Source organism: Haematobia irritans, chromosome 2, assembly GCF_050003625.1.
Source record: "Haematobia irritans isolate KBUSLIRL chromosome 2, ASM5000362v1, whole genome shotgun sequence".
NCBI lineage: Eukaryota > Metazoa > Arthropoda > Insecta > Diptera > Muscidae > Haematobia > Haematobia irritans.
The window spans coordinates 69,700,251-69,726,271 of record NC_134398.1 but is presented as its reverse complement, the minus strand read 5'-3'; the positions used below and the strand labels follow the sequence as shown (position 1 = coordinate 69,726,271).

The window sequence follows — 26,021 nt, the reverse complement described above, 5'->3', positions numbered from 1 at the left end:
TTAAAGAGCACATGTGCTCTTTTTTACAAAATGTGCTCTTAAAACAAGATAGGCTAAAAGAGCACGCAAAAGTGCTCTATATTTAGTTAAGTACTCTTTTTGTGTTCTTTTTATGCATCACAACCAGTGTTGCCAGGTAATTTTTGATTCTTCCCCCCAAATCTTAAGAAAAAACCCCCTAAATTGGTCTAGACTTTTCAAAAACCCCCAAAAATTTTAAGTATGTAAATAGTACAAAAAGAGGCCCAACATTTCGTTAAAAATCCTGTAGTGATACACTTTAAAAATTAAATTTAACACAAATATATAAACTGAAACAAGATTTTTTCTGAGGAACAAAATTTTAGACAAAATAAGTTTTTTTAATGCTAAAAATTTTCTTTTGAAGTAAATAAAAATCATTGCCCCACTTGTCACAAATTCGGGTTCGATTCCTGCTTCGACCGAACACCAAAAAGTTTTTCAGCGGTGGATTATCCCACCTCTGTAATGCTGGTGACATTTCTGAGAGTTTTAAAGCTTCTCTAAGTGGTTGCACTGCAATGTGGAACGCCGTTCGGACTCGGCTATAAAAAGGAGATCCCTTTGCATTGAGCTTAACATGGAATCGGGCAGTGATACGAGAGAAGTTCACCAATGTGGTATCACAACGGACTGAATAGTCTAAGTGAGCCTGATACATCGGGCTGCCACCTAACCTAACCTGACCTTGTTTTTAATTGTATCAAATATTAAAAATGCCTCTTCAACAGATTCGTTTAAAAAAGAATGTCATTCCATACTTGCTTGTATTTAGGAACATGGGTTGACTTCCCTTATATTTTTCTCAAAATGCATGCCAGAATTGTTCCAAATTTTGTTGAGAATTGCCCCACTTAATAAGATCTATGATATTTTTTTACCCCCAAAAATCCCCCCAAATAAATGTTACCCCTAAAAATCCCCCTAAACATGTAATAAACCCCTAAATTTGGGGGGAAAACCCCCAACCTGGCAACACTGATTCACAACAAATATTACACAAACGCGTTTCAATAAATGGTAAAAGTAAACTGAACATACGTAAATGTCACACTACGAGATTTCCCTACGCCGTTATTTTCTAATTAAATAGTGTTTTACTTTATATATCAGAGTCGAAAAAGAGCACGTCGATGTTGCTTCTTCACTTTGAACTCTGTTCTAAACGTAAACAAACTTTTTTCAATAACATTTTTCACAAAACACCAAAAAAATGACTTGAAAAGTATTGTAAGAAAATTAGCTTGAGTTGAAAGTGGTTTATTTTATGTTTATGTTATGAACCTTTTTCTTATGCTTAGATCAATTATATTTCAATAAATTGGAATTATACTACGTTCACACTAGACACGAAATCTCGCTATTTAGAACCAATATTTCTTTACAAATCTCAAGTGTTCGCACTGGCAAACTAACGAGATTTCGTAGATTTCAATACATATCAATACAAACACAAACCCGTATGTGATTTTGTTGCAATCCTCTACGAACCAGCTGATATTTACCTATTGCAAATCTACTGAGATCTAGGAGGATTACGGCCAAAATCCTCGTTTACGAGGTTTTCGTGTCTAGTGCGAACGTAGTATTAAATGTTTTTATTTTATTTGAAAAAGTGTGCTCTTTTTTTCGTATGTGCTCTTTTTATAAGCTGAATGTGCTCTTTTTGCCTCTTCAAAATCTGGCATCCCTAGCTGTGGCGAAGAAATTGAAAAGCAACCACAATACATGCATCATACACTTTCTTTTATATTTTCAACAATTCCATTATTTAAGTCGAAGAATAAAATCGTCTTCAACAACTGGGAGTAACCTTCTGCACCGTAGAGTAGCTACATTGCAATATGGGTTACACTTTGGGTCTTGCGATGGGTAACACCCCGTCAATCGAATGTAAACATTTTGTGCAGGCTGCACTGAATTTTCCAGTTTCGATTTAGGGGGGTAAGGTGGAAATATGCAACACATTTTTTACCAATCGAAATCACTATAAGTTGAATTAAATCAATTACATACTCTCCAAAAATTTTGGCAAAATATGAAGATTTAATTTCAAACAAAAATGTACACAACATTTTTAAATTTTTAATTATGAAGCTTCAAAAAATTGTCATTATATTTATTGAGAAAACATTTTTGATTAAAAAAATCAAAATAGTTGCATAAAAAAATAATAAAAAACTTTGTTTTGAGTGCAACTTAAGTTTAATATAAAATAAATAAATTAAATGATTTTGGTTTAGAAAGACAACATTGTTTTAAAATCTGGTTTTAAGTCAGATTATATTTAAGCATATATTTTTTTCAGTTAAAAAATAATAACTGAAGTTTTAATCATTTTTAGTCTTCCATGCCCACCCGTGTCGAATCCATACACATTGTTAATCAAAATGCCGTATTTAATGCAGCTCTAAAGATTTTCAAACCATTCTTAAATGCGAGAATGCGGGAACATTTATTTATCCATGGATCTGATATGTCATCATTACACCAACACATCAAGCCAGAATGTTTACCACGAAGGTATAAAAACAAACTGTAAAAGTTATGATATATGTAAATGGAAATTTATGGAAAATCTACGTATTTACAGATATGGCGGAGAGCTTGATGATCCTTCTGCAACGGCGTGGTTAGATGCAATAAGAGATAACCAACAAATCCGTAAAGAATTGGAAAAACAAGGATACATATTCTAAAACCCCGTTAATTATATTAATATTTCTTGAAGGAACTGATTACGAAAAATAAAGAAGGAATTAGGTTTATAAGTACATACACCCTGAATAATAATTAACTTTTCATCATATTACAGATGAGGAAGGTATTTTCTTAAAACATGGTAAGATTGGAATTTTTGTGGTATGTTTTAGCTGGTAAATTTCTTAAATTGTTCCGAAATCAAGCAAAGCCCACAAATAATAAAGAAACTGGACAAATAAAATTTAGTTTCGGCTGGCCCAAATGAGACTCGAACTTCAAGCCTTAGACTTTTATTTGTATGAATGAGGAAGAATGTATACGACATTTTAGTTAATATTTTCCTACATAGAACACGTTCCACTACTACAATAAAATTGCTAGACTAAATTGATAAAAATTGTTTACTTCATTTTCGAAGGTACTTTTTTCTAGGTGTATACAATAGCTTTAATTTAGTCGATATTCAACTGTAATTTAGATAATAGAAAAGCTATGCGATTTTTATGTTTTCCTTGATTTAGTGTCTGCCTTGGGTTATGTTAGCAAATAGAAAAGATTATTTGTACAATAAAAAAAAAATAACCTGATACACTGAAAAAAATATTGTCGTGAGGTCAAAGATTTCATGTCTTTAAAATACGAATACAAATTTTGCTTAGCATAAAAGACGCATTTCTCTAAAATAAAGTTATTTTCCTTGCCCAAAAGTCGATAAACTTTTCAATGAAGTCATACTGTCCTTATAATTAAGTGATTTGACTTAAAAATAGGCATCTTAACATGAAAGAAAAAATTTATAGGCTAAGGTCAACTTGACTTTAATAATTCAGAAAAATTCTTTAAATTTAATGAAATTGTCTTTAAATTTGTTGTCTTTTTGCATCTTGACTACAAAGCAAAAAATCGTTCAAATATAGGACATGTTTTTCAAAACTTTATTTTAAAGAAGTTTTTTACTTCAAACATAGCAAACTTTCTACTGGAAGTCGAATCCTAATTTGGAAAATAAAGTTGCCGTTAACTCGTTTTTAAAGGACTTTGATAGCATATGAAGTAAAAAAGCTGAGAAAGCGAAAAATTAAAATTTGCTTCCTAGAAGCAAGTACACAAAACCTAAATTTAAAAGAGAATTGTGTCTTAAAAGTATCCTTACTTGTATTCTCCGCATCTTTGGCTCGGAATCAATACCAAATTTTTTAAAGTAAAGACAAAATCTTTGGAACCGAGTATGCTTTTTTTTTCAGTGTGCATGATTAAATGTAAGCATATATCCTAGACCAAAGTTTGTGTTACCATCTCAACTCCTTCAAATTTTTTGGGAGTTATTATGAAGGTTTATATCCCCATATACAAATATTTATATCTTAACCGATTTGGAGACAATTTTTTATACCTCTACACGGTTGAAAAAGACTGTTTTTCATATGTTTGGCTATAAACATTATATGTTTGGAACACAAATTTTTAAACACAATATTTTTGAGTGCAAGCATATAATGTTCATAAACTAGCATAACATGTTTGGGACATATATGTTAATATGTTAGAACATATTATGTTTGGGACATAAAATGTTTGTAAATATAATATGCTTGGATGCAAACATATATTAATTTAGAAATAGCCTATAAACATATATGTGTTTAGTAGCTTGGAGCGCTATTTAACAGGGAGCGATATTGAATTAAGTTGGTGGTTGTTGCTTGTTATTACAAAATTAACATTTTATTTTCCCTTGGGCAATTGATCAGCTACTTCTTTGATCCTTACAAACTGTGTGGTCCGCTGTTCGAATCCCCGTCCGGCAAAAGGTAAAATTAAATTAAAAAAATTCATAAAATTGAATAATTTCTTCTACAATGTTTGTATTACAGAAAAAGGTGCTAAGAACTAAAAAATCTCGTGGAAGTGAGAAAGATGTGAGGGAATATACAATTAGGCAGAAACAAAATTTTGAGCATTCAGGTCGAAAACCTATGTTGTTAGCACCTATATTACCTGTTTATTTTCATAATTCATTATGATTGTAAATATATAAATAAATAAATAAAATTTTGAGCACAATATTGTTTGGGAGAATTTTTTTTAAGCATATAATATTTTTGGGTGCAAAATGCTTTCAAACATATTATATGTTCACATAATAACATATTGTTTTTTGGAAGACAACAATATTGAATTTGGATGCAAAAATACAAAATGTTTGGAACTTAGACTAACCAAACATATATTGTTTAGACCAATATGCTTTCAAACATATTATATATTGGAAGAGATCAAACATATAAATGTTTGGGCAATACCCAAAAATGTATATGCTTGAAGCAAAATATGTTTGGGAGTATATGTTACAGAAGCGATTTTTTGTGAGGGTGTACCAAATCTCTAGAATTAACATTTAAATCGGCTTTCGCCCTGGGATGAAACACAATGGTAGTAAACAACAAGTAAATAAAGTCTAAACTCCGGCGGGTCGACTATATTATATGTTACCCTTCACCACTATGTAACATAGACCAAAGTTTGTGTTACCATCTCAACTCCTTCAAATTTTTTGGGACTTATTATGAAGGTTTATATTCCCATATACAAATACCCGTATTTATATCTTAACCGATTTGGAGACAATTTTTTGTACTTCTACCCATTAGCGTAGCTTGACAATTTTCCTAGGGGGGCTATAGCCCCCCTAGCTAAGAACTTATAGACTGAACTTATAGGTTCAATTATTGTTTTATTTCATAAAAAAGAATACAAAAATAGACATCAAAATAATATATAATAAAGCAACTAAAAGTAGTTCCACACTTTTCCCAGCAAAAAAATTGGGATTTGTTTTAAAGGCACAACTTTAAAAGCACTTCCATAAATGTCCTCACAAAGAAGTTAATTATATTAACTAAACAGGAAGTTTTTTACTTCAGTTTCTTCATACTTTAATGCGTAATTTTTGTTTTCTTTTTTCAAATAGTTAAAAAAAGAGTAAGAATAAATAAAATGTTAAAAATTATTAAAATTTTGCCACAAAAATGCTAAATCCATTATAGAAAAATCGATAATTTTTGAAAATATTCAAACAAGCGTTAGTATGCATTAAAAATCATAAAAAATATAAAAATTATTATAAATTAATGTTTCTTGAAGCTCGAGGTCTTTATAAATATTTATATAATTCTAACAAAAGTTCGACCAAAAATCAAATAAAAAACGAATAAATAAAAATTATTTATTTGGGAAAATATCACACAACGATATGGATCACACCGTGAGAAGTGATGCAAATTTATTGCAACGGCTGTTGAAACGGTGGACATTCGTTCTATGACGAGTTACATTCATCGCTTCTCCGCCAATTTTGCACCACTTCCGGACCCAAAAAGTACATTTTCACTTCTTTTTTGGCGACGCTTTTTTGCAGCATTATTAAGATATTAATTTATGAAAGAATATTTTTAATACCAATTACTATTTTTTAATTAAGATGACTAAACCAGACTAAACAATATAATAAAGGAGCTTTACAGCCTGTTTATGTATATCGAATGAGCTCTGTGGATCGACTAAAATGGAAACAAACAGTTGAATTTATAACCAAAAAACAGCTGTTTCTATGCATTTCAGTCGATCGATTGAACTCGTTCGACATACAGAAACAGGCTGTTAGTTATTCAACTAAACCATAGGTTCAATCACGGCTCTATTTCATAAATATCAGACTTCAAACATTGCCATCGGCAACTGCTACCACAACCCAAGTAATTCGATTGTGCATGAAAGTCTTTAGCGGAACTTTGTGCGGTTGTATATACTTGTTTAATTTTTATAAAAATGTAAAATCGTAAATAGGTTTTCAAATTCTGGGGGGCCTACATTTTTTCTGGGGGGGGTCTAAGCCCCCTCCCCAGAGGCCTTCCTACGCTTATGCTTCTACCAAATCTCTAGAATTAACATTTAAATCGGCTTTCGCCCTGGGATGGTTAGGTTAGGTATAGTGGCAGCCTGATATTTCAGGCTCACTTAGACTATTCATTATTCATTTAATGACTATTGTATGAGCTGTCATGATGCGGAGGAAAAAGAATCAATTAAACACCTCTTGTGTGAGTGTCCTGCATTTTGTGTAAAGCGCAAGCAACTTTTAGGAGCATATAGCTTCAGATTACTGGCGGATCTGGAAAACGTTGACTTAAGCAGTCTGCTAATGTTTTTGGAACAATCTGGTTGGTTCAACAAAGAAAAATAATCAAGAAGGTTCAGCGGTTAAAACTAGAAGTGCCCATATGTAATAGGTACTTTTAGTTAATGTGGTATCACAATGGACTGAATAGTCTAAGTGAGCCTGAATCTTAATCGGGCTGCCACTTTAACCTAACCTAACCTAGACTATTCAGTCCATTATGATAACACATTGGTGAACTTCTCTCTTATCACTGAGTGCTGCCCGATTCCATGTTAAGCTCAATGACAAGGGACCTCCTTTTTATAGCCGAGTCCGAACGGCGTTCCACATTGCAGTGAAACCACTTAGAGAAGCTTTGAAACCCTCAGAAATGTCACCAGCATTACTGAGGTGAGATAATCCACCGCTGAAAAACTTTTTGGTGTTCGGTCGAAGCAGGAATCGAACCCACGACCTTGTGTATGCAAGGCGGGCATACTAACCACGGTGGCTCCCTGGGATGAAACACAATGTTAGTAAAAAACAAGTAAATAAATTCTAAAGTCCGGCGGGCCGACTATATTATATCCCAGCAAAAAAATTTGGAAGTTCTTCCTAAGGCATAACTTTAAAAGCACTTCCAAAAATGTCCTCCCAAAGATGTTCTTTATTTTAACTGCACAGGAAGTTCATTTGAGTCAATTTTTTATAACTCGCTTTTTCATATTTTTAATGGGAAATTTAAAATTTTATTATTTCAAATGGGTTAAGAACAAATTAAAAATTAATAAAATAGTGCAAATTATTTAAATTTTGCCGATAAAATGCTAAATCCTTTCTAGAAAAATTGCGAATTTTTGAAAATATTTGATGTCAAACGTTCCAGACAAGCGTTATAATGCATTAAAAATCATAAACAATTTTAAAAGTTATTTATTCGTCAAAATATCACAAAATTTTTTTATTCACATCCAAATCACTGGATTCTCATCACATCTTAAAAAGTGATGCAAATTCAGTGCAACGGCTGTTGAAATGGTGGACATCCTATGACAAGCCCATGTTAAAATCATCGCTTCTGCACCGCTTCCGGATCCAAAAAGAACATTTTCACTACTTTTTTGGCGATGCTATTTTTGCTGGGATGTTACCCTTCACCCCTATGTAACATAGACCAAAGTTTGTGTTACCATCTCAACTCCTTCAATTTTTTTGGGAGTTATTATGTAGGTTTATATTCCCATATACAAATACTCGTATTTATATCTTAACCGATTTGGAGACAATTTTTTTGTACTTCTAGCAAATCTCTAGAATTAAATCGGCTTTCGCCCTGGTATGAAACACAATGTTAGTAAAAAATATGGGAAATATAAAGCTAGAGCAATTTGAATGCAATTGTACACGCAGAGAAGAAACGTGATTGGCACAATCATATTCGAAGAGCAAAATAATATGATAGGAGCTATTTTTGCGGCGACCATGTAACATTTTTCACCTGCAACCATGTTGGCTCTGTGAACATGGTTCTAAGAAAAATAAAATTGTTCTCATCTAAAATGTTATTATATTGATAAAAAATAATTTTGTTTGAACAAAATTAACTTTATTTATTTGTTTTATTTATCATCACATATTTTTACGCACTCTATTTTGGTTCAATTTCAACAATAAGTAATCATTCCATATTTACTTCGTGCCCATCAAATTTGAAAATGCAGGCATCATGTAACTGCAAATAAAAATAAATTATACCATAAGCAAAATGCAGAACAAAAACCAGGTAATTTTTTTTCAATTACACTTTCCTTTTTTGTGTTCACATAAAACCACGTGCCACTTCTGAATAAATAAATTAGCACAAAACAGTAATTCCGTATTCTCCTTCCATTCGAAGCAACAATCAACACACGACTGACGCGCAAAATTAAAATCGTGTGTACCTACTCAATGTTTCTATAAAATTCTTTTCGCTGCAAAAAAGTTAAAAAATTAAATGGTCACGAGAAAATATACATGGTCTTTATGGCCATGTAATAGTTCAAGACATGTCTATTCCTAACCTATAAAAATACTTTTTTCTCTGCAAAAAAGTAAAAAAAATGAATGGTCTGGTAAATGATTTTGAGACCATTACATGGTCGAGAAACACATACTCTAGATAAGCATTAAATGTATGCGGCAACCATGTCCAAACATGTTTTTTCTGTGCGTGTACAAAAGAGCATTTATGATTAATCGGGCGATACATATGTATTCGAGATATAGGACAATTTGAGTAATTTTTACAATTTTTGTTACTTAGCAGAGGCGATTTTACAAGGATAATGGTTAGATCTCGCCAAGATATGTGAGTTGTGATATATTATTTGGCCAAGTCGGGCGAGAATATGACTACACATATGACTGCGATATGGGGAACTAATCACAGAATTTTGTGTAAGATGTGGGTATATTGACCCTATTTGCATAAACCGGAAGAACAAATATATTGAGGCTTTATCTATATCTGAACCAAATTAGATCAAACTAGACACACTTAAATAGCATATTAACTATCGAGACAATTGGAGGAAACTATCGAGTCAATTGGAGGAAAATCCCATTCAAAATGAGTCTAAAATATAAAACATTCCATTTATCCTACTTCCCCAACTCTGGCGAACAGATATATATGGGTGCTATATCTAAATCTGAGCCGATTGCAACCAAATTTAGCGCTCTTAACGATACTATTAAACGTGCAAACTTTGAAGCAAATCAGGCCAAAACTCTTCATTTTGATGCCATATACGAGTATGTCCAAATCGGAGGAAAGATATATCTTGGAGCTATATCTAAATCTGAAAATTTGGCACACCTAACGATACTATTAAACGTACTCCTTTTGCCAAATTTGAAGCAAATCAGGCCAAAACTCTGGCTTTTGAGGCCATATAAATCCAAATTGGACGAAAAATATATACTGGTATGGGAGCTATATCTAAATCTGAACCGATTTCAACCAAATTTGGCAAACTTAATGATACTATTAAACGTACTCCTGGTGCAAAATTTGAAGCAAATTAGGGCAAAACTCTGGCTTTTGAGGTCATATAAGTGCAAATTGGACGAAAGGTATATACTGGTATGTGAGCTATATCTAAATCTGAACAGATTTCAACCAAATTTGGCAAACTTAATGATACTATTAAACGTACACCTGGTGCAAAATTTGAAGCAAATTAGAGCAAAACTCTGGCTTTTGAGGTCATATAAGTGCAAATTGGACGAAAGATATATATAGGAGCTATATCTGAACCGATTTGACTGATATTTTGCATATTTTACGAGAGCCCTAAAATATTTTTCTACGCGAAATTTTAAGAAAATACGTTGATAAATACGTCAATTATGACCAGATCGGTGATAAATATATATGACAGCTATATCTAAATCTGAACCGATTTTTTTCAAAATCAATACCGATTGTCTTTGAGCCAAAGTAAAACTCTATGCCTAATTTGAGGACGATCGGACTTAAACTGCGAGCTGTACTTTACACACAAAATTACATCTACAGACAGACGGACGGACGTCGCTAAATTGACTCAGAATTTAATGCTAAGACTAAACGTTGGGTCTAAGACTTTTCCTTCTTGGCGTTACATACAAATGCACAAACTTATTATACCCTGTACCACAGTAGTGGTGAAGGGTATAAAAATGCAAACGTTGGATGACGCATTCAAATTAAAAGTCCAAACAATTTCAAATGATTATAAGCAATTAAAAAGAAAATAAAAAATACTTTGCAATTTTGTTCGTCATTAAGCTATATATAAAGTAGCGTGCAAAACTGAGCACCTGTTTATACTTTTGAGTTGATGTGCCTATAAAAATATTACCAAACAAACTCAATTTTTGCATTTTCTCGTTACGAAATTCCAACAAAACTGTCCAAATTCATTAAAAAATAATTACGAAGATTAGAATAATTGACAAATTTATAATCCCAGCAAAAAAAGCGCCGCCAAAAATGTAATGAAAATGTTCTTTTTGGGTCCGGAAGTGGTGCAAAATTGACGCAGAAGCGATGAATTTAACATGGGCTTGTCATAGCACGGAAGTCTTCCATTTCAACAACCGGTGCACTGAATTTGCATCACTTCTTTAGATGTGATCCGAATTCAATGTTTTGGATGTTAAGGTGAGTACTAAGTTCGAGTTTAGCCGCTAAAGTGAAAACTAAATCAGTAAAAAAGGCATAAAATTATACATATTTGTTGCAAATTTTATTATAACTTGGGAATAACACAAAGCAAATTTTCACAAAGTTTGTATTCCTTAAAATGGATTATTAAAGAAAAGTAATCGTGAAAAAATGACGATTTTAGCGGCTAAACTCGAACTTAATACCCACCTTAAATTTAAAAATTCTGTGATATTTTGTCAAATAAAAATTTTTTATAATTTTTAATGGATTCTAAGGTTTGTCTAAAACGTTTGACTTAAAATATTTTCAAAAATTCACAATTTTCCAGATTTGATTTCGCATTTCTTTTTGGCAAAATTTAAATAATTTGTACCATTTTATGAATTCTTAAACTGTTTTTAACCAATTTGTAACAAAAAAAGTTAAAATTACCCATTAAAAATATGAAAAAGCATGTTATAAAATAATTGAATGAAAAGAACTTCCTGTGTAGTTAAAATAAAGAACATCATTGGGAGTACATCTTCTGGAAGTGCTATTAAAGTTGTGATTTTGGAAGAACTTCCAAATTTTTTTGCTGGGATACTAGTACTTCTTCCACACTTTTTTGTTTCCGATGAAAATTATTAAATAATGGCTATACCAGTAATATTCCCTACTCGGCACAATTCCCTTACTTCAATCCCATTGCACGAAATAAAGCAACAACATGGCAACAAAATTTAATTTTATGCAAAATCTTATTAGAAGTAAAGGGTGATTCTTTTGAGGTTAGGATTTTCATGCATTAGTATTTGACAGATCACGTGGGATTTCAGACATGGTGTCAAAGAGAAAGATGCTCAGTATGCTTTGACATTTCATCATGAATAGACTTACTAACGAGCCACAACGTCGAATTTTCAGTGAATGGGCCCTAGAAAAGTTGGCAGAAAATCCGCTTTTTATCGACAAATTTTGTTCAGCGATGAGGCTCATTTCTGGTTGAATGGCTACGTAAATAAGCAAAATTGCCGCATTTGGAGTGAAGAGCAACCAGAAGCCGTTCAAGAACTGCCCATGCATCCCGAAAAATGCACTGTTTGGTGTGGTTTGTACGCTGGTGGAATCATTGGACCGTATTTTTCAAAGATGCTGTTGGACGCAACGTTACGGTGAATGGCGATCGCTATCGTTCGATGCTAAAAAACTTTTTGTTGCCAAAAATGGAAGAACTGAACTTGGTTGACATGTGGTTTCAACAAGATGGCGCTACACGCCACACAGCTCGCGATTCTATGGCCATTTTGAGGGAAAACTTCGGAGAACAATTCATCTCAAGAAATGGACCGGTAAGTTGGCCACCAAGATCATGCGATTTGACGCCTTTAGACTATTTTTTGTGGGGCTACGTCAAGTCTAAAGTCTACAGAAATAAGCCAGCAACTATTCCAGCTTTGGAAGACAACATTTCCGAAGAAATTCGGGCTATTCCGGCCGAAATGCTCGAAAAAGTTGCCCAAAATTGGACTTTCCGAATGGACCACCTAAGACGCAGCCGCGGTCAACATTTAAATGAAATTATCTTCAAAAAGTAAATGTCATGGACCAATCTAACGTTTCAAATAAAGAACCGATGAGATTTTGCTAATTTTATGCGTTTTTTTTTTTTAAAGTTATCAAGCTCTTAACAAATCACCCTTTATGTCCAAAAGTTTTAAAAGTACCCAAAAAGAAACATTGAGTTTGGTTGGGTGGTTATATCATGTCATCATCAGATCATGTACTTGTTTTTGCACGCTACTGTTTATAATCGGTCAGCACTCATTGATAAGAAATATGATCATCGCTAATATACTAAATGATAAATAAACTTAATTCACTTCACAATATATATCTGAGTTGAGAAATTTATTTAATAATTTCATATTTTGGAAAATTTCAAATACTTGCATAGCCGCTTAAAGCATTTGCCGAAGGGTAATGCGATCGTAGCAACATGCAACGCTCCCTATCGATCCACAATGTGCGTCTTTTCAACATTATCTCACGCTCCAATGTACTACGAGTTTGCATTAGCTTATTTTTAACTTTCTCAGCTTCATCCAGTTCCTGCAGCATGGCCGTTACGCCACTTTGAATTGAGGCAACTTCATCAATTAAATCCTGTTGAGCTGAATCGCGACAGTTCTCTACATTGGGCCGATAACTGCGATTATCCATTCGAGTCTGAGCAACTTTCATGGCAGCATCAAAGCTACGTACGGCACGATGTAGATGTTCAATACGTGTCTCTGTATCTGCCAGATTCTGTAAACACTATAAGGGGAAATGTTTGAATGAAATCAGATTAACGCTCTTAAATTTGAAAGCGATAATACTAACATCTCTGAGATCGATTTCGAAGCGCCTTACATTTTCTTGGGTACAATTAATACGTGCCACAAACGCCTTTTCCACCACATCCGCTTGGGTTCGAATATCCCTTGCAGCATTGAGAAGTGTTGCATTTAGAGTTTGTCGTAGTTTTACAGATTTTTGACGGCACTTCTCACATTCTTCCAATGTTTCCTTTGTGAAATGTTCCCAATATTGTTCCGATGCTTGCCTATGATTGAAGTATAAAAGTTATTATTTATATCTTATATGAAATAAATTATTGTGGTTAATCATGGGATTTTTATTTGCAATCAAAATTCCTGCCCAAAAGTATAAATTCAATAAATAAAATCTTAAAAAGAATAAATTAATTAATAAAACTAATTTGTTCAAGTAGGTAAAAAAGAGAAAGCGATTGCTTACTTCGATCCGTTAAAACGTCATATTTTAATGAAAAGTTTGTATTGTCAAACGCCCCCGCCTTTCTCCTATTAATTTTTTAATTGAAAAATGTTTCAACTTCAATACACTTTTTAATTGGAAATATTTTGGTGAAATTTTCCTGTGTAGAATATGACTACAATATACTTCCCCATATTCGATGAAATGTACCATATTTGACACACATTGCTAAAATGTTAATTCTACTCTCAATGCAAAACTTCGAATAAATCGGTATGAATCTTAGACCTCCGGTGGTCGTATGAATCTAAATCGGGGTTAAAATATATATAGTAGCTACGGAATACGTTTTAAGTTTTTGCATTTGTATGTTATCTAACGCCAAGAAGGACCCGTTAGAGTTCCATAGTTTATTATACCGATTCTCTTAAAATTAAATTATGGATCGATTTAGCGATGTGTGTGTGTATTTTTGAGTGCAGCTCGTTCAGAAAAAATCGGTTTAGATTTAGATATAGTTGTCATTTATATTTATCGCCGATCTGGTTAAATTTCTCATATTCGAATGTTTTGCGAGTCCCGTATACGTTGCATAATATCATTTATCATTGCTTCTTATTTTATGTGGAACGAATTCCATTTTACATGAACTCATCATTCAAAGGAGAACCTTATCGTTTACTTCGATTTTTGATGAAATACCTCATGTAAAATAAATTCTTACTCAAGGTGTACCATAAATGCTTGTTAACTCAATTTGTCGGGTATGAAATCTAAGGGCCGTTTGCTTTGAATGAAGACTCCAATTTATTAATAAATAATGTCAAAAAGCCACAAATTTAACAAATTGGAATCATTTTTTCGGGATCCCGAAATATCCCGGGATTCGAAATAAAAAACCCGAGATTCGGGATCAATCCAGGGATTTCGGGACGGGATTTATCCTGGGTGACAGCCCTAGTCTGCACAAATATGCTAGAAAGCGATTTCAAATGGCTTGGATTTTTATAGAACATGTAGAACATCAGCGCTTCGCCGAACAAACCTAAGGCTATGGTCACACTAGGCAAATATTTGACCAAAATGAGTGTCAAACATTTTTCCAGGACCATTTTCCAAATATCTGAATACCGTTTTTGGAAAACATTCCTACCATGATGTTATATATCCAATATGAGCTTAAAATGCTAGCTGGTTTGGCTGTGGCGACGTATTCTTTTTTGATTTCTGTCAAATATTTGCCCAGTGTGACCATAGCATTACAATACTCTCATTCGACGGCGGTATGGCTTGAAAATTCAAACACAACAAAAGCCAATCGAACCCAAGGACAATATACTATAGAAGATGGGAAATTGGCTTGCGTCATACCAAATGTTGCACTGACGGCGCTAGGTTCATACATGTTTGTAATTTTGTTTATTCGTTTTTTTGTAATGAAAATCCTATTTTTTTTTAAATTAAACAATGTTAAATTTTGAGCAATTAATAAAAAATATATTTTCCCGCTTGTTCCAAGATGTTTCCAACTCTTAATTTCTTTTTATTTGCATTTTAATGTGTCGAACCAAACGCGTAAATGACAAGTAGGGACCTAGCGCCATCAATGGTTTGGTGTTATCAGCAGCCAATTTCTCACGACACGTAATTTTTTGTTATTTAAATGATTACTAGAAGTAAAATCTGGAAATTTTACATTCAGTTTCAAGCAATTTTCATGATCAGTGCACCTTCTGTACCCTCACGTTCTGAAATTGGTCTATATGGAGGCCTTACCAACGTTGCCACAACGAATTTTTATTTTGGACCAAAATTTTCCAAAATTGGACAAAGTTCGTACCAACAGACCATTTTCCCAAATTAAATTAATATAATTTTTCCAAAATTTTACTTCTATTGAAAATTTTGTTAAAATTTTATTTCTATACAAAATTTTGACCTAATTTTATTTCTATAGAAAATTTTGTCAAAATTTTATTTCTATAGAAAATGTAGCCAAAATTTTATTTCTATAGAAAATTGAGCCCAAATTTTATTTCTATAGCAAATTTAGCCAAAATTTTATTTCTATAGCAAATTTAGCCAAAATTTTATTTCTATAGAAAATTTAGCCAAAATTTTTTTCTATAGAAAGTTTGCGATAACTTTATAACTTAACATTATTTCTTTTTAAAATTTTTACATAATTTTGTATCTATACAAAATTTTTTGAAAGCTTATTTCTGTACAAAATTTTAGAAAAATTTTATATCTATGAAAATTTTGTTAAAAATTTATTTCTATAGAAATTTTTATCAAAATTTTATTTTTAAAAATATTGAAAAATTTTATTTTAAAAAAATTTGAAAAATTTTAAATTTAATAATTTTTTGTACCAATTTTGGTTCGATCGAACCAAAACGGCAAAATGGATAAAAAATAAATCATATCATCTTTTTGTGGGTCTAAAATGCCAGTATATTTTCAATTTGATCGGTCTAATGGGGGCTATGCCAAAAACATGGAGGGATACACACAATATTCAGTACATCTATTGTAGTTCTAGAATCTAGACCCCAAATCGGAGGGCCGGTTTATAAGGGGGTTCTAGAATACCTCTAGATTTCCAATTTCAGGCAAATTGGGTAAAAACTACGGATTATAGAAGCCGTGGAAGTAAAATCGAGAGATCGGTCTATATGGGGGCAATATCAAACCATGGTCCGATAATCACCATTTTCTCTTTACTTTCTTAGAATACCTCTAGATTTCCAATTTCTGCCAAATTAGATAAAAACTACGGATTCTAGAAGCCCAAGAAATAAAATCGGTAGATCGGTCCATATGGGGGTTATATCAAAACATGGTCCGATAATCACCATTTGCAGCACACTTCTTTACTTCTAGATATCCAATTTGAGACAAATTGGATAAAAACTACGATTTCTATAAGACCAAGACCCCAAATCGGGCGATCGGTTTATATGGGAGCTATATCAAAACCTGGACCGATATAGCCCATCTTCGAACTTGGCACGCCACGCTTCGCTTACGACCCGTTTTTGGATGCATAACCAGGCCTTAAATCCTATTTTCCTTACGTTTCGTAAAGCCGGCAGAGAACTGAACTGGGTGACGACGACGCAAACTGTATGATATTTGAGAAAAGGGCCGACAATAACTACATGATATTAGAGAAATTTTACTCATGACTGCCACCTACTGACGAAGTTTCGCTTCGTAGTTTCGTTCTCTAGTGTTTTCATTCTCTCTGCCTACTGTAAAAATGAATTTGCTCCATTGTTATAATGAACATCTTTGTTATTGGGTGTTACCATTCTCGAATACGTTAATATTTGCTATAGAGCACCCTGTATACATTACATTGAATATCTCAGACATAAGCCGAGACACACACATACTAAATACAATTGTGTGATAAACTTTTGAATTATATACACTTGAAAATAATAATATTTGAGGAAGAGTTGAATTCAAGCATTTACCAAATAGGTAATAATTGAGTGAAAACAAAGCGATAATATATGACGTACTGCGATAAGAGCGGCAAAAAAATAATGGTGTATGCTCTCTCTTTGTCTAAGGATGTGAAGAACCGTTATAAATATTTGCTTTTCATATTAATTTTGTAGTTTCAGCAGTGTACTTTGCGCATTTGTAAAAATAAGTGGAAGATGTAAGTTTGCAAATATATTAACATTATTTGAATTGTGGAATATTTCATCAAACAAGTGTTTTCAATAAGAAAACATTTTAAATATTGTATGCACACAGTAACTTCGTGATTATTTTGTGTTTTTTGATATTTTTATGCCCGGACTTTTACCGGAATTTACCGGACTGCAACAATTGTACGTATCCTGAAAAAACAGGATACAGGATCAAACTGAACAAACTTAATAATTTAAAATGTTCTATGTACACATAAATAACAGAATTGAAAAATTTAGGAAAATCTATCACGTGGATCGGCTATAGGTCGGAAAGGGGTATAGCTGTAGCGTCATTGCAATGTAACACTAAAAAATAAAAAGTGAAACCACAAGGAAAGAAAATGTAGGCCAAGGGCCTGTTCAAAACTTTTTACTATGGTGATATATCAATTTACTATGGTGAGAAGAAATTGCTAGCTTGCTGTACGAAATGACAACTTTACTAGAGAAATTTGACATCTATTCAACGTCAAAACAAAACAAATGCACGACAAGCCATAATATCAAAAAAATTGATAACTGTCAAATGTAGTCTCTCTCCGGCTCTCTTTTGCTGGCTTTTTGGTGTAAACGAACGACTTCCAGTAAAAATTTATGATAGTTATCAAAAATTATCGGGTTCTTGAACGGAGCTAATATAAACATGCCAAGCTAAATATTGTCGTAAATGCCAAGAATTTTCAACAAATGTCAAATTTCTTACTAGCCTATGGGGCTAGGCTAGTGAAATTATTCTCACCTCATTTATGTCAAATTTTTACTAATTGCCTAGTACTAAGTTCGTTTTTGCGAAAAACGAATATCTTCATTTATCTCGGTAAATAGGGTCTCAAGCCCAGGGATGTTAACTTATTTATGCGAAATTATATACCTGCCTATTTTTTCGTGCGAAAAATCCAGGGTTGTAATATGTGTAATATGTGTAAAATTGTAAATATGTGTTTGAAAATGCTCAGAACAAAGATTTCGCATTTATTCCGCGCTAACGTTTTTTATATGGAGTTAACAGTTTTTCGTGGGAAAACATTATCTTAGTACTAGGCTAATATTAGTATAAATTTCGGTTTGGAACAGGCCTTAATTATAGAAAAATGTACCTAAAGACTGATACTAAGTTCGTGTTTCTCAGGTGGAAATAAAACATCACGATTTCTTTTATTTACTATGCTACAATATCTTGAGGAAAGAATACTTATTGAATTGCTAATTTGGATCATTCCATGTTATGTTAGGTTTTGCAAAGAAACGAAGTATATTTATTGTTATATTGCACTTGCAATTTTGGTTTCCACATTTTTAGACAATTTGTTATTTATTATATCCTTGTGTTTGGAAATAATTCTGCAACTTTTGAACGGATAAAGATTTTGACGTTAATTTTTCTTTGTATAAAATCTGTGGGACTTGTTCAGCATATGGTTGGTACCACAAGTGTTATAAACTCATTATCCAAATTATTATATCCCCATCCTATGATGGCCGCTATAACAGCAAATGAATACCTTTCTGGTATATAACATTTGATTAGTCTCGTTTTTAAGACAATTACTACAAATCAATTTTCCAGTCCGTAAAATCGCTAGAATCAATGGAAAAATATAGCGTTCTTGTTAAAGGCTAATTTGGTATGGCTAAAATATCAAAGCTTGTTTGCCTATATAACGAACTCGTATTTGATGTAGACAACAGTTTCAAGCTGACAACTAATACCATGTTGTCGACGAAAATATTAGCAATTTTTCTCGTAACAGGTAGAATTTTGCTCCTCACTATATGTACTGATCTAAACTTTCCTTTGTCCTTATAGCTACTGTGGCATGTTTTGTTGGAGTCAAGGCCCAGGACAATAGCGGAGCTATAATAAGTGACCTTGTCAGTGTGCTGGTTCGATTACGTAGTGGCTTTTCCAACCCTCAAGTTTTAGTCAATGGTCAAGGTCAAGGAGAGATGAGGGAATTCCTCTCAAGAGTTGAAGACCTAGCCTCAGATATATTACATACTGCTATTGATTTAAGGCAAGATTATTGATTGACACCATAAAATGAATGCGAATGGCTTTGAATTAGCTTTGAATTCGTCCATGCCCAATCCCATACTACTTTTTATGTAAATAAATGAACATGTAGAAGAGAAATATCACTTGTTTCAAGTAATTGAGAATAGTGCTGCCAGTATTGGGGATTTTTCCCCAAATCGTGGATGTGGACAAATTTGTTGATTTGGGGACTTTGGTGGGGATTTTCTTCTGTTCAGTATATTAAACCAGGTTTGGAGTTATGTATTATATGAAATTCTTTTCTTTTACTTACTTAAAGAAATGCTACAAGTCTGCAAAATATAAAAAAATCTTCTCTTTACAATTTACTCTGCTTGCATAGACTGTTTTGAAATTATTTCGTAAGGACTCTGCTCGATGTGTTACCCTTTCATCTGCGTACATCACAGATTTGGGAAATATATTCCATACATATAGAATTAGAGCTGTCAGCGGGATTTTTTATTTTGAATCCAGGAAATTTCGGGATCCCGAAAAAATAATCCCAATTTGTTAAAATTGTGTGTTTTTTTATTGTTTATGTTATTAATAAATTGGAGTCTTCACTCAGTGTAAACAGTCCTTAGATTTCATACCCGACAAATTGAGTTAATAAACATTTATGGTACACCTTGAGTAAGAATTTATTATACATGAGCACAATTTCATCAAAAATCGAAGTAAACGATAAGTTCTTTTGAATAACAAGTTCGTGTGAAATGGAATTCGTGCCACATAAAATAAAAAGCAATGATAAAAGGCCCGTAGAAAATATGACAAGATCGCGTTTATCTGATGAAAATTTGGATGCCTTGACATTTTTACTTAAATCGAAGTACAAAAGGATTATCACAAGTATACGATAATACGCCTAATCTAACCTAATCCTTAAAATGTTTAGCTGAGTAAGATATGAAATTTACTTTATGGCTAAAAGGTTTTTATATTCGAAAGCAATCCAGAAAGTTGTGTTTTATCCAATTTAATGGAAAAATATTAAAACACAATTTTCTGGATTGATTTCGAATATAAAAACCTTTTAGCCATAAACTACACGCCCTTTCTCCCGATACCAAAATATTCTGGGCAGGATTGCACAGTGGGGCATTTTTCCTTATATTAATCCATCCAAGTTAGTATTTTTCCATTAAATTGGATAAAACACAATTTTCTGGATATAAGGTATATATATATATGTAGGTCTTCAATCTCGTTTGATTGGAAATAATTTTTTTTTTGGTGTGAAGTGTCTCGTCCACAACACTGCGTAATCGGGACTTACTCTGGTGGTTGTCTCACAGCTCCCGGACGAAACATTATGGTTGAAGATTTGTTATGTAAATGAGCATTGACAGAATCAATTTCATAGGCCTCCTTTTTGTCACTCCAATCGTATTCCAATCGTTGACGTGCTGTACGGTTTTCAACCTGTTGTTGCTCAAAGTCCTCCAAGGTCTTCTTCAACAGCTGTCTTATTTCAGCAATTAAGGCCAATTCCTTTACAAGTTCCTCTTCGGGAGCATCTCGCACTAATTCGGTATCTGGTCGACCACAGCGTTTATCGATGCATTCCTTGGCAATAGATTCGGGTAATTCCAAAACAACCAAGGACTTTTTCAGACGAACTCTTTCCTCCTCCAAAGTACTGATTTCGTCAGCCATTGCTTTAATGGCAGCTCCTAAGGTAGTTTTCCATTTGTCTATTAAACGGGCTCTCTGACAGACCTTTTCTGTTGTCTCAGCCTGAGTCTTTTGTACCATCGAAGAAATACGCATTAGCGATGATTTGGAGTTGTGTTGATTTCTATACGAGAAAAGTATATTTCAATAAGATTGAATTGTATATCATATCTTGTGGAAATTACTTCAGGGCTCTATCGAATACTTGGTTGGTAGTTTTTACTGTCTCAAAATTTTTAGCTCTCCATTCATTTGGACTGAAACGTGTTATAGAATAACGATCGACAACGGGACGGGTTCCTGTTAAACCAGCCATGGGACTCCAATCGACTTTACCAGTTGCCCAAGGACCAATAGGGCCCATGGGTTGAAAATCTTCTTTGGTGATTATTTCATCGTTTGGTTGGGGTAGATAACATGGTGGGTTATTGAATTCATCGGCTTGAGGATCAATCGACATCTGAAATAAAATTTAGCAAATACTTGAAGGAATGAGTACTTCATATTGGGAAACAAACTTTATTTCATTCTTTTATCCTTCCTTCATGGATGTGTCAAATTCACGACTTCAAGCTTAAATCATACCATGTTTCAAGCGAAAAACACTTCAATAATAAAGTCTTCAAAGACGTTTCATATTCACAAATAAAAATTTCACGAAAAATTTTCCAATTAAAGTCTTAATTGAGTTTTAAAAAAATATGCAATAAATACTTCAATTGATTCAACAAATATTTTAATTGAAACAAAATCACAAAAATTAATAATATCAATTAATTGTATAACTGACTTTCAATTCATTTTTTAATTGATACTATCATTTTGTGATTGACGACATTTCAATTAAAAATTAAATAATTTATTTGTTTTATTTATGCGAATTTCCTATACAACACGATATAAATCTTATAATTATAGCATAGGAATATATATTGATTGAGTTATATGGTTCAGCAAAATAAGGTATATAATATGTAAAACTAATACAATTTACATATATAATCTCAAAGCAAATTAAACGTAACAGTAAAATTCTACGTATTCAAAAAGTAGTTATATATTTTTGTTTTGAATTGAGAGGTGTTGCTGATGATTTGTTTGTAGCATTCCAGAGACGCACAGCGTGAATAAAGAACTGTCACTTTGATGTTAAACTTTGGTGTCGAAATGGTACCAGCTTCTTCCCTCTGTTTGACCGACAGAAAATCAATCTTTCGTATAGGTATTCTGGTTCATTGAGATGTATAATCTTGTGCAAGCAACACAAGGCTTTACTTTTTTAAAAGAGTTTTAAAGGATAAACCATATATTTTAGTTTTGAAAGTAGATGTGTGATTATATTTCCTCAAGCCATAGACATACCTGTTTACACGCAGAGAAGAAACATGATTGTCACAATCATATTCGAAGAGCAAAATAATATGATAGGAGCTATTTTTGCGGCGACCATGTAACATTTTAACCTGCAACCATGTTGGCTCAGTGAACATGGTTCTAAGAAAAATGTAATTGTCCTCATGTTTTGATCTTTATAAAAAAACTTTTTTCATCGTCGAAAAAAGGACGCCACTTAAGAAAAGAAAACACAAAATTAATTTTATTTGTTTGTTTTTATTTATTTATAAACTAATTCATTGTTTATTTGTATTTATAATGTCGTTCAAGCAAACATCATATATTTTTACACACTCTATTTTATTTAAATTTCAACAATAAGTAATTATTCCATATTTACATCGAGCCCACTAAATGTACAAACGCAGACATCATGTAACTGCAAATAAAAATAAATGATACCGTATAGCAAAATGCAGAACACAAAAACAGGTACATTTTTTCAATTACACTTTCCTTTTTTGTGTTCACATAAAACCACGTGCCACTTCTGAATAAATAAATTAACACAAAACACAGTAAATCCGTATTCTCCGTCCATTCCAAGAAACAATCAACACACGACTGACGAGCAAAATGAAATTCGTGTGTACCTGCTCAATGTTTTTATAAAATTCTTTTCGCTGCAAACAAGTTAAAAAATTAAATGGTTACGAAAAAATGTAAATGGTCTTTATGGCCATGTATGGTTCTAGACATGTCTATACTTAACCTATAAAAATACTTTTTTCCCTGTAAAAAAGTAAAAAAATGAATGGTCAGGTACATGATTTTCCTGGCCATTTAATGGTCTCAAATTCTATCATTTAAATGATAGAACATGTTTGCGTTATTTGAGAACCATTCAAATGCTTATTGCCACCATACATTTTTCTCCGCTCGAAAACTATTTTTACAAAGACAAAATACATGGTTTCGCGGCAATTACATGCTCTAGATAAGCATTAAATGGATGCGGCAACCATGTCCAAACATGGTTTTTCTGTGCGTCTATGTTACTAAATAGAAGATTGAGTTTTTTCTTGCTGTTTGCGTCAGCGTTTGAAAAAGCTCGCATATATAATATTGTGTATTCCAAAGAACGCTGAGTTTGTTGTAAGCTGATCCAATTTTATTTCCAATATGAGTGGACCATGTAAGCGACGAATTGAAACATATACCGAGGTTTTTGGCATTTTCAACAATTTCGATTCTTTTTAGAATTATGTCAACATTCAAACTCATTTGCAGTGTTTTTTTTCTTTATTAAAATGCACTTTGACTTCGATGGATTTAAGCTTAAGCCATTTGCGCATGTCCATTGATGGACTCCTTGCAAATCCAAATTTATGTTTCTAACAGTTTCTTGTAACTTGTTTATATCGCCTGCTAAGTACATTTGAACATCATCGGCATAGATGTATTTTTCAAAATTGTAATTGATTTGGCAAATCATGAAGGGCTCCCAGTATGGACCCTGGTGAATAGAAGGGCTCCCAGTATGGACCCTTGAGGTACAACACGAGTACCTCAAGGGTCCATACTGGTTCTGATCGGGTATTCATTACAAAAGCTGACTGATCAAATAAGATTGTGACTGATCAAATAAGAAAGTGAAACATGTACTTAAGTTTTGCTATCAAAATGTCATGATCTACTGTATCGAACGCCATTGAATGATCTAGTAAAACCAGGATATTAATTTTATTGTTTTCAATATCAGAACTACTATCTTCGCTGACATCCAATAGGGCTGTAGTACAGCTACGTTGAGATCGAAATCCGGATTGTCTTGATGTAAGTAATTTGTATTTATGTATACAAGAACTTATCTGGCGATGCAGTAATTTTTCGAAAACCTTTGATAAGAAAGATAGAATTGCTATAAGTCGTACTACTACTGTTTTGAATGATGCAATTAAAGAAATAAACAATGAAAGGTAACAGAACAGGTTAAATAATTTTTAAGAACTTTCGATGTATGTTATCTTGGAACAGGTGACGAGAAAGTCCAACTCTGTAATTTGGTTAAATGCAAGTTTATTAAAAGAATCCATATTCTGGTCATAAAGGAAATTGTAATGGCTTGGGATGGATTGTATTATGGGTATATTGACCAAATTTCTGTTAATTTCATCTACATGTACGTTCCCTTGAATAGTGTTTTCTGACCTCCCAATACCAAATTCTCGTATTGCACGTCAAGTTTTCTGTACACTGACTGCATTGTTGAAACGATTCTGATAATAAGCAGTTTTTGCTTTCTTTATTTCTTCATTCACTTTTTTTCGAAAATGTTCTTTCATGTCATCCAGTTTAAAACATTTCCATCGTTGATAAGCAAGATCTCGTTCTATAATCATCTGTTTTATACGGTCTGAAAACCACAGGCTATTGCAGTTTTTAACAATTTTGGTTTTTAGCTTCACAGTACTTTCATATAATTTTTCAATATTATACTCTAGGGAAAATGCTTGATCATCTACTGAGACCATAGTATATTTAATATCCCATTTAATATTTAAAATCTCATCCTCCAATTTTTCGTAGTTTATGTTTTTGAAATCCCGATATGTATATTGTGATTTAGGTGAGTTTACTTGAACGTTGTAGGTGATAAAAATCAGGTCGTGTTTCGAAAACCAAGGAGCAGAAAGTTGATCATATAAAAGAACTTCCAAAAATGCTCTCCTAAAGATGTTCTTTATTTTAACTGCACAGGAAGTTTATTTGAGTCAATTTTTTATAACCCGCTTTTTTCATATTTTTAAAGGGGAAATTTATAAATAGGTTAAAAACATATTAAGAATTAATAAAATGGTACAAACTATTTAAATTTAGCCGAAAAGAATGTTAAATCCTTTGTAGAAAAATTGCGAATTTTGAAAATATTTGATGACAAACGTTCCACACACAAAAAATGTTTTTTCTGATTCAATCACCAAATTAATTGATCCAATTAATTTTTTAATTGAAATGTCTTCAATCACGAAAATGATAGTATCAATCACAGTTTTAATTGGGCATAGAAAAAATGCTTGATTAAAAAATTGATTTTTTCAGCAAATTTCAATTAATTTTTTGATTGATTCAATTAAAAATTTAATTGATGTTGATTGCAAAACTCAATTAATTTATTAATTAAAAAAGGTAGCTATTTTTAATTACTTTCTGAATTGGCTTAGAGTTTTTATTTGGATCAACAAATGATTGTTTGAAATACATTTTTAATTAAAAAAATAAGTAGGGTTTTTTAACTGAATTAGTCTTCCGAATTTGATTAAAAAGTTAATTGTATCAATTAATTTTTTAATTAAAAATTTTAAAATTTTCAATAATTGACTTGATTAACTTAATGTTTCTATCATGATTAAAAAGTTA

At 32.5% G+C, this 26,021-nt stretch overlaps 3 protein-coding genes across 3 annotated transcripts in view; 2 read left to right on the top strand and 1 right to left on the bottom strand.

The window, feature by feature from the left end:
• The window catches only part of LOC142225452 (alpha-tocopherol transfer protein), a 31,650-nt gene extending 28,855 nt beyond the window's left edge, over nucleotides 1-2,795 (top strand). Inside the window, exons 4-5 of the mRNA XM_075295210.1 lie at nucleotides 2,366-2,544; nucleotides 2,615-2,795. Coding sequence (XP_075151325.1) covers nucleotides 2,366-2,544; nucleotides 2,615-2,720 — 285 coding nt within the window. The 3' untranslated portion in view covers nucleotides 2,721-2,795. The remainder of the gene's footprint in view (nucleotides 1-2,365; nucleotides 2,545-2,614) is intronic.
• A 10,140-nt stretch (nucleotides 2,796-12,935) lies between these two features.
• The window catches only part of Tektin-A (Tektin A), a 28,331-nt gene continuing 15,245 nt past the window's right edge, over nucleotides 12,936-26,021 (bottom strand). Inside the window, exons 3-6 of the mRNA XM_075295207.1 lie at nucleotides 21,452-21,726; nucleotides 20,869-21,390; nucleotides 13,443-13,665; nucleotides 12,936-13,376 (exon numbers count right to left, since the gene is read on the bottom strand). Coding sequence (XP_075151322.1) covers nucleotides 12,999-13,376; nucleotides 13,443-13,665; nucleotides 20,869-21,390; nucleotides 21,452-21,726 — 1,398 coding nt within the window. The 3' untranslated portion in view covers nucleotides 12,936-12,998. The remainder of the gene's footprint in view (nucleotides 13,377-13,442; nucleotides 13,666-20,868; nucleotides 21,391-21,451; nucleotides 21,727-26,021) is intronic.
• LOC142225451 (uncharacterized) lies at nucleotides 19,164-19,685 on the top strand. Its single transcript, XM_075295209.1, has 2 exons — nucleotides 19,164-19,302; nucleotides 19,359-19,685. The coding sequence occupies exons 1-2, from the start codon at nucleotides 19,179-19,181 to the stop codon at nucleotides 19,577-19,579; spliced, it is 345 nt and encodes a 114-aa protein (XP_075151324.1). The 5' UTR covers nucleotides 19,164-19,178; the 3' UTR covers nucleotides 19,580-19,685.

What these genes read in the sequence shown, in the direction of transcription:
- LOC142225451 (XM_075295209.1), top strand. Translation starts at nt 19,179, where the DNA reads ATGGCTAAAATATCAAAGCTTGTTTGCCTATATAACGAACTCGTATTT. An exon ending in AGCAATTTTTCTCGTAACAG is followed by an intron (nt 19,303 to 19,358) that starts GTAGAATTTTGC and finishes TTGTCCTTATAG; the next exon opens with CTACTGTGGCATGTTTTGTT.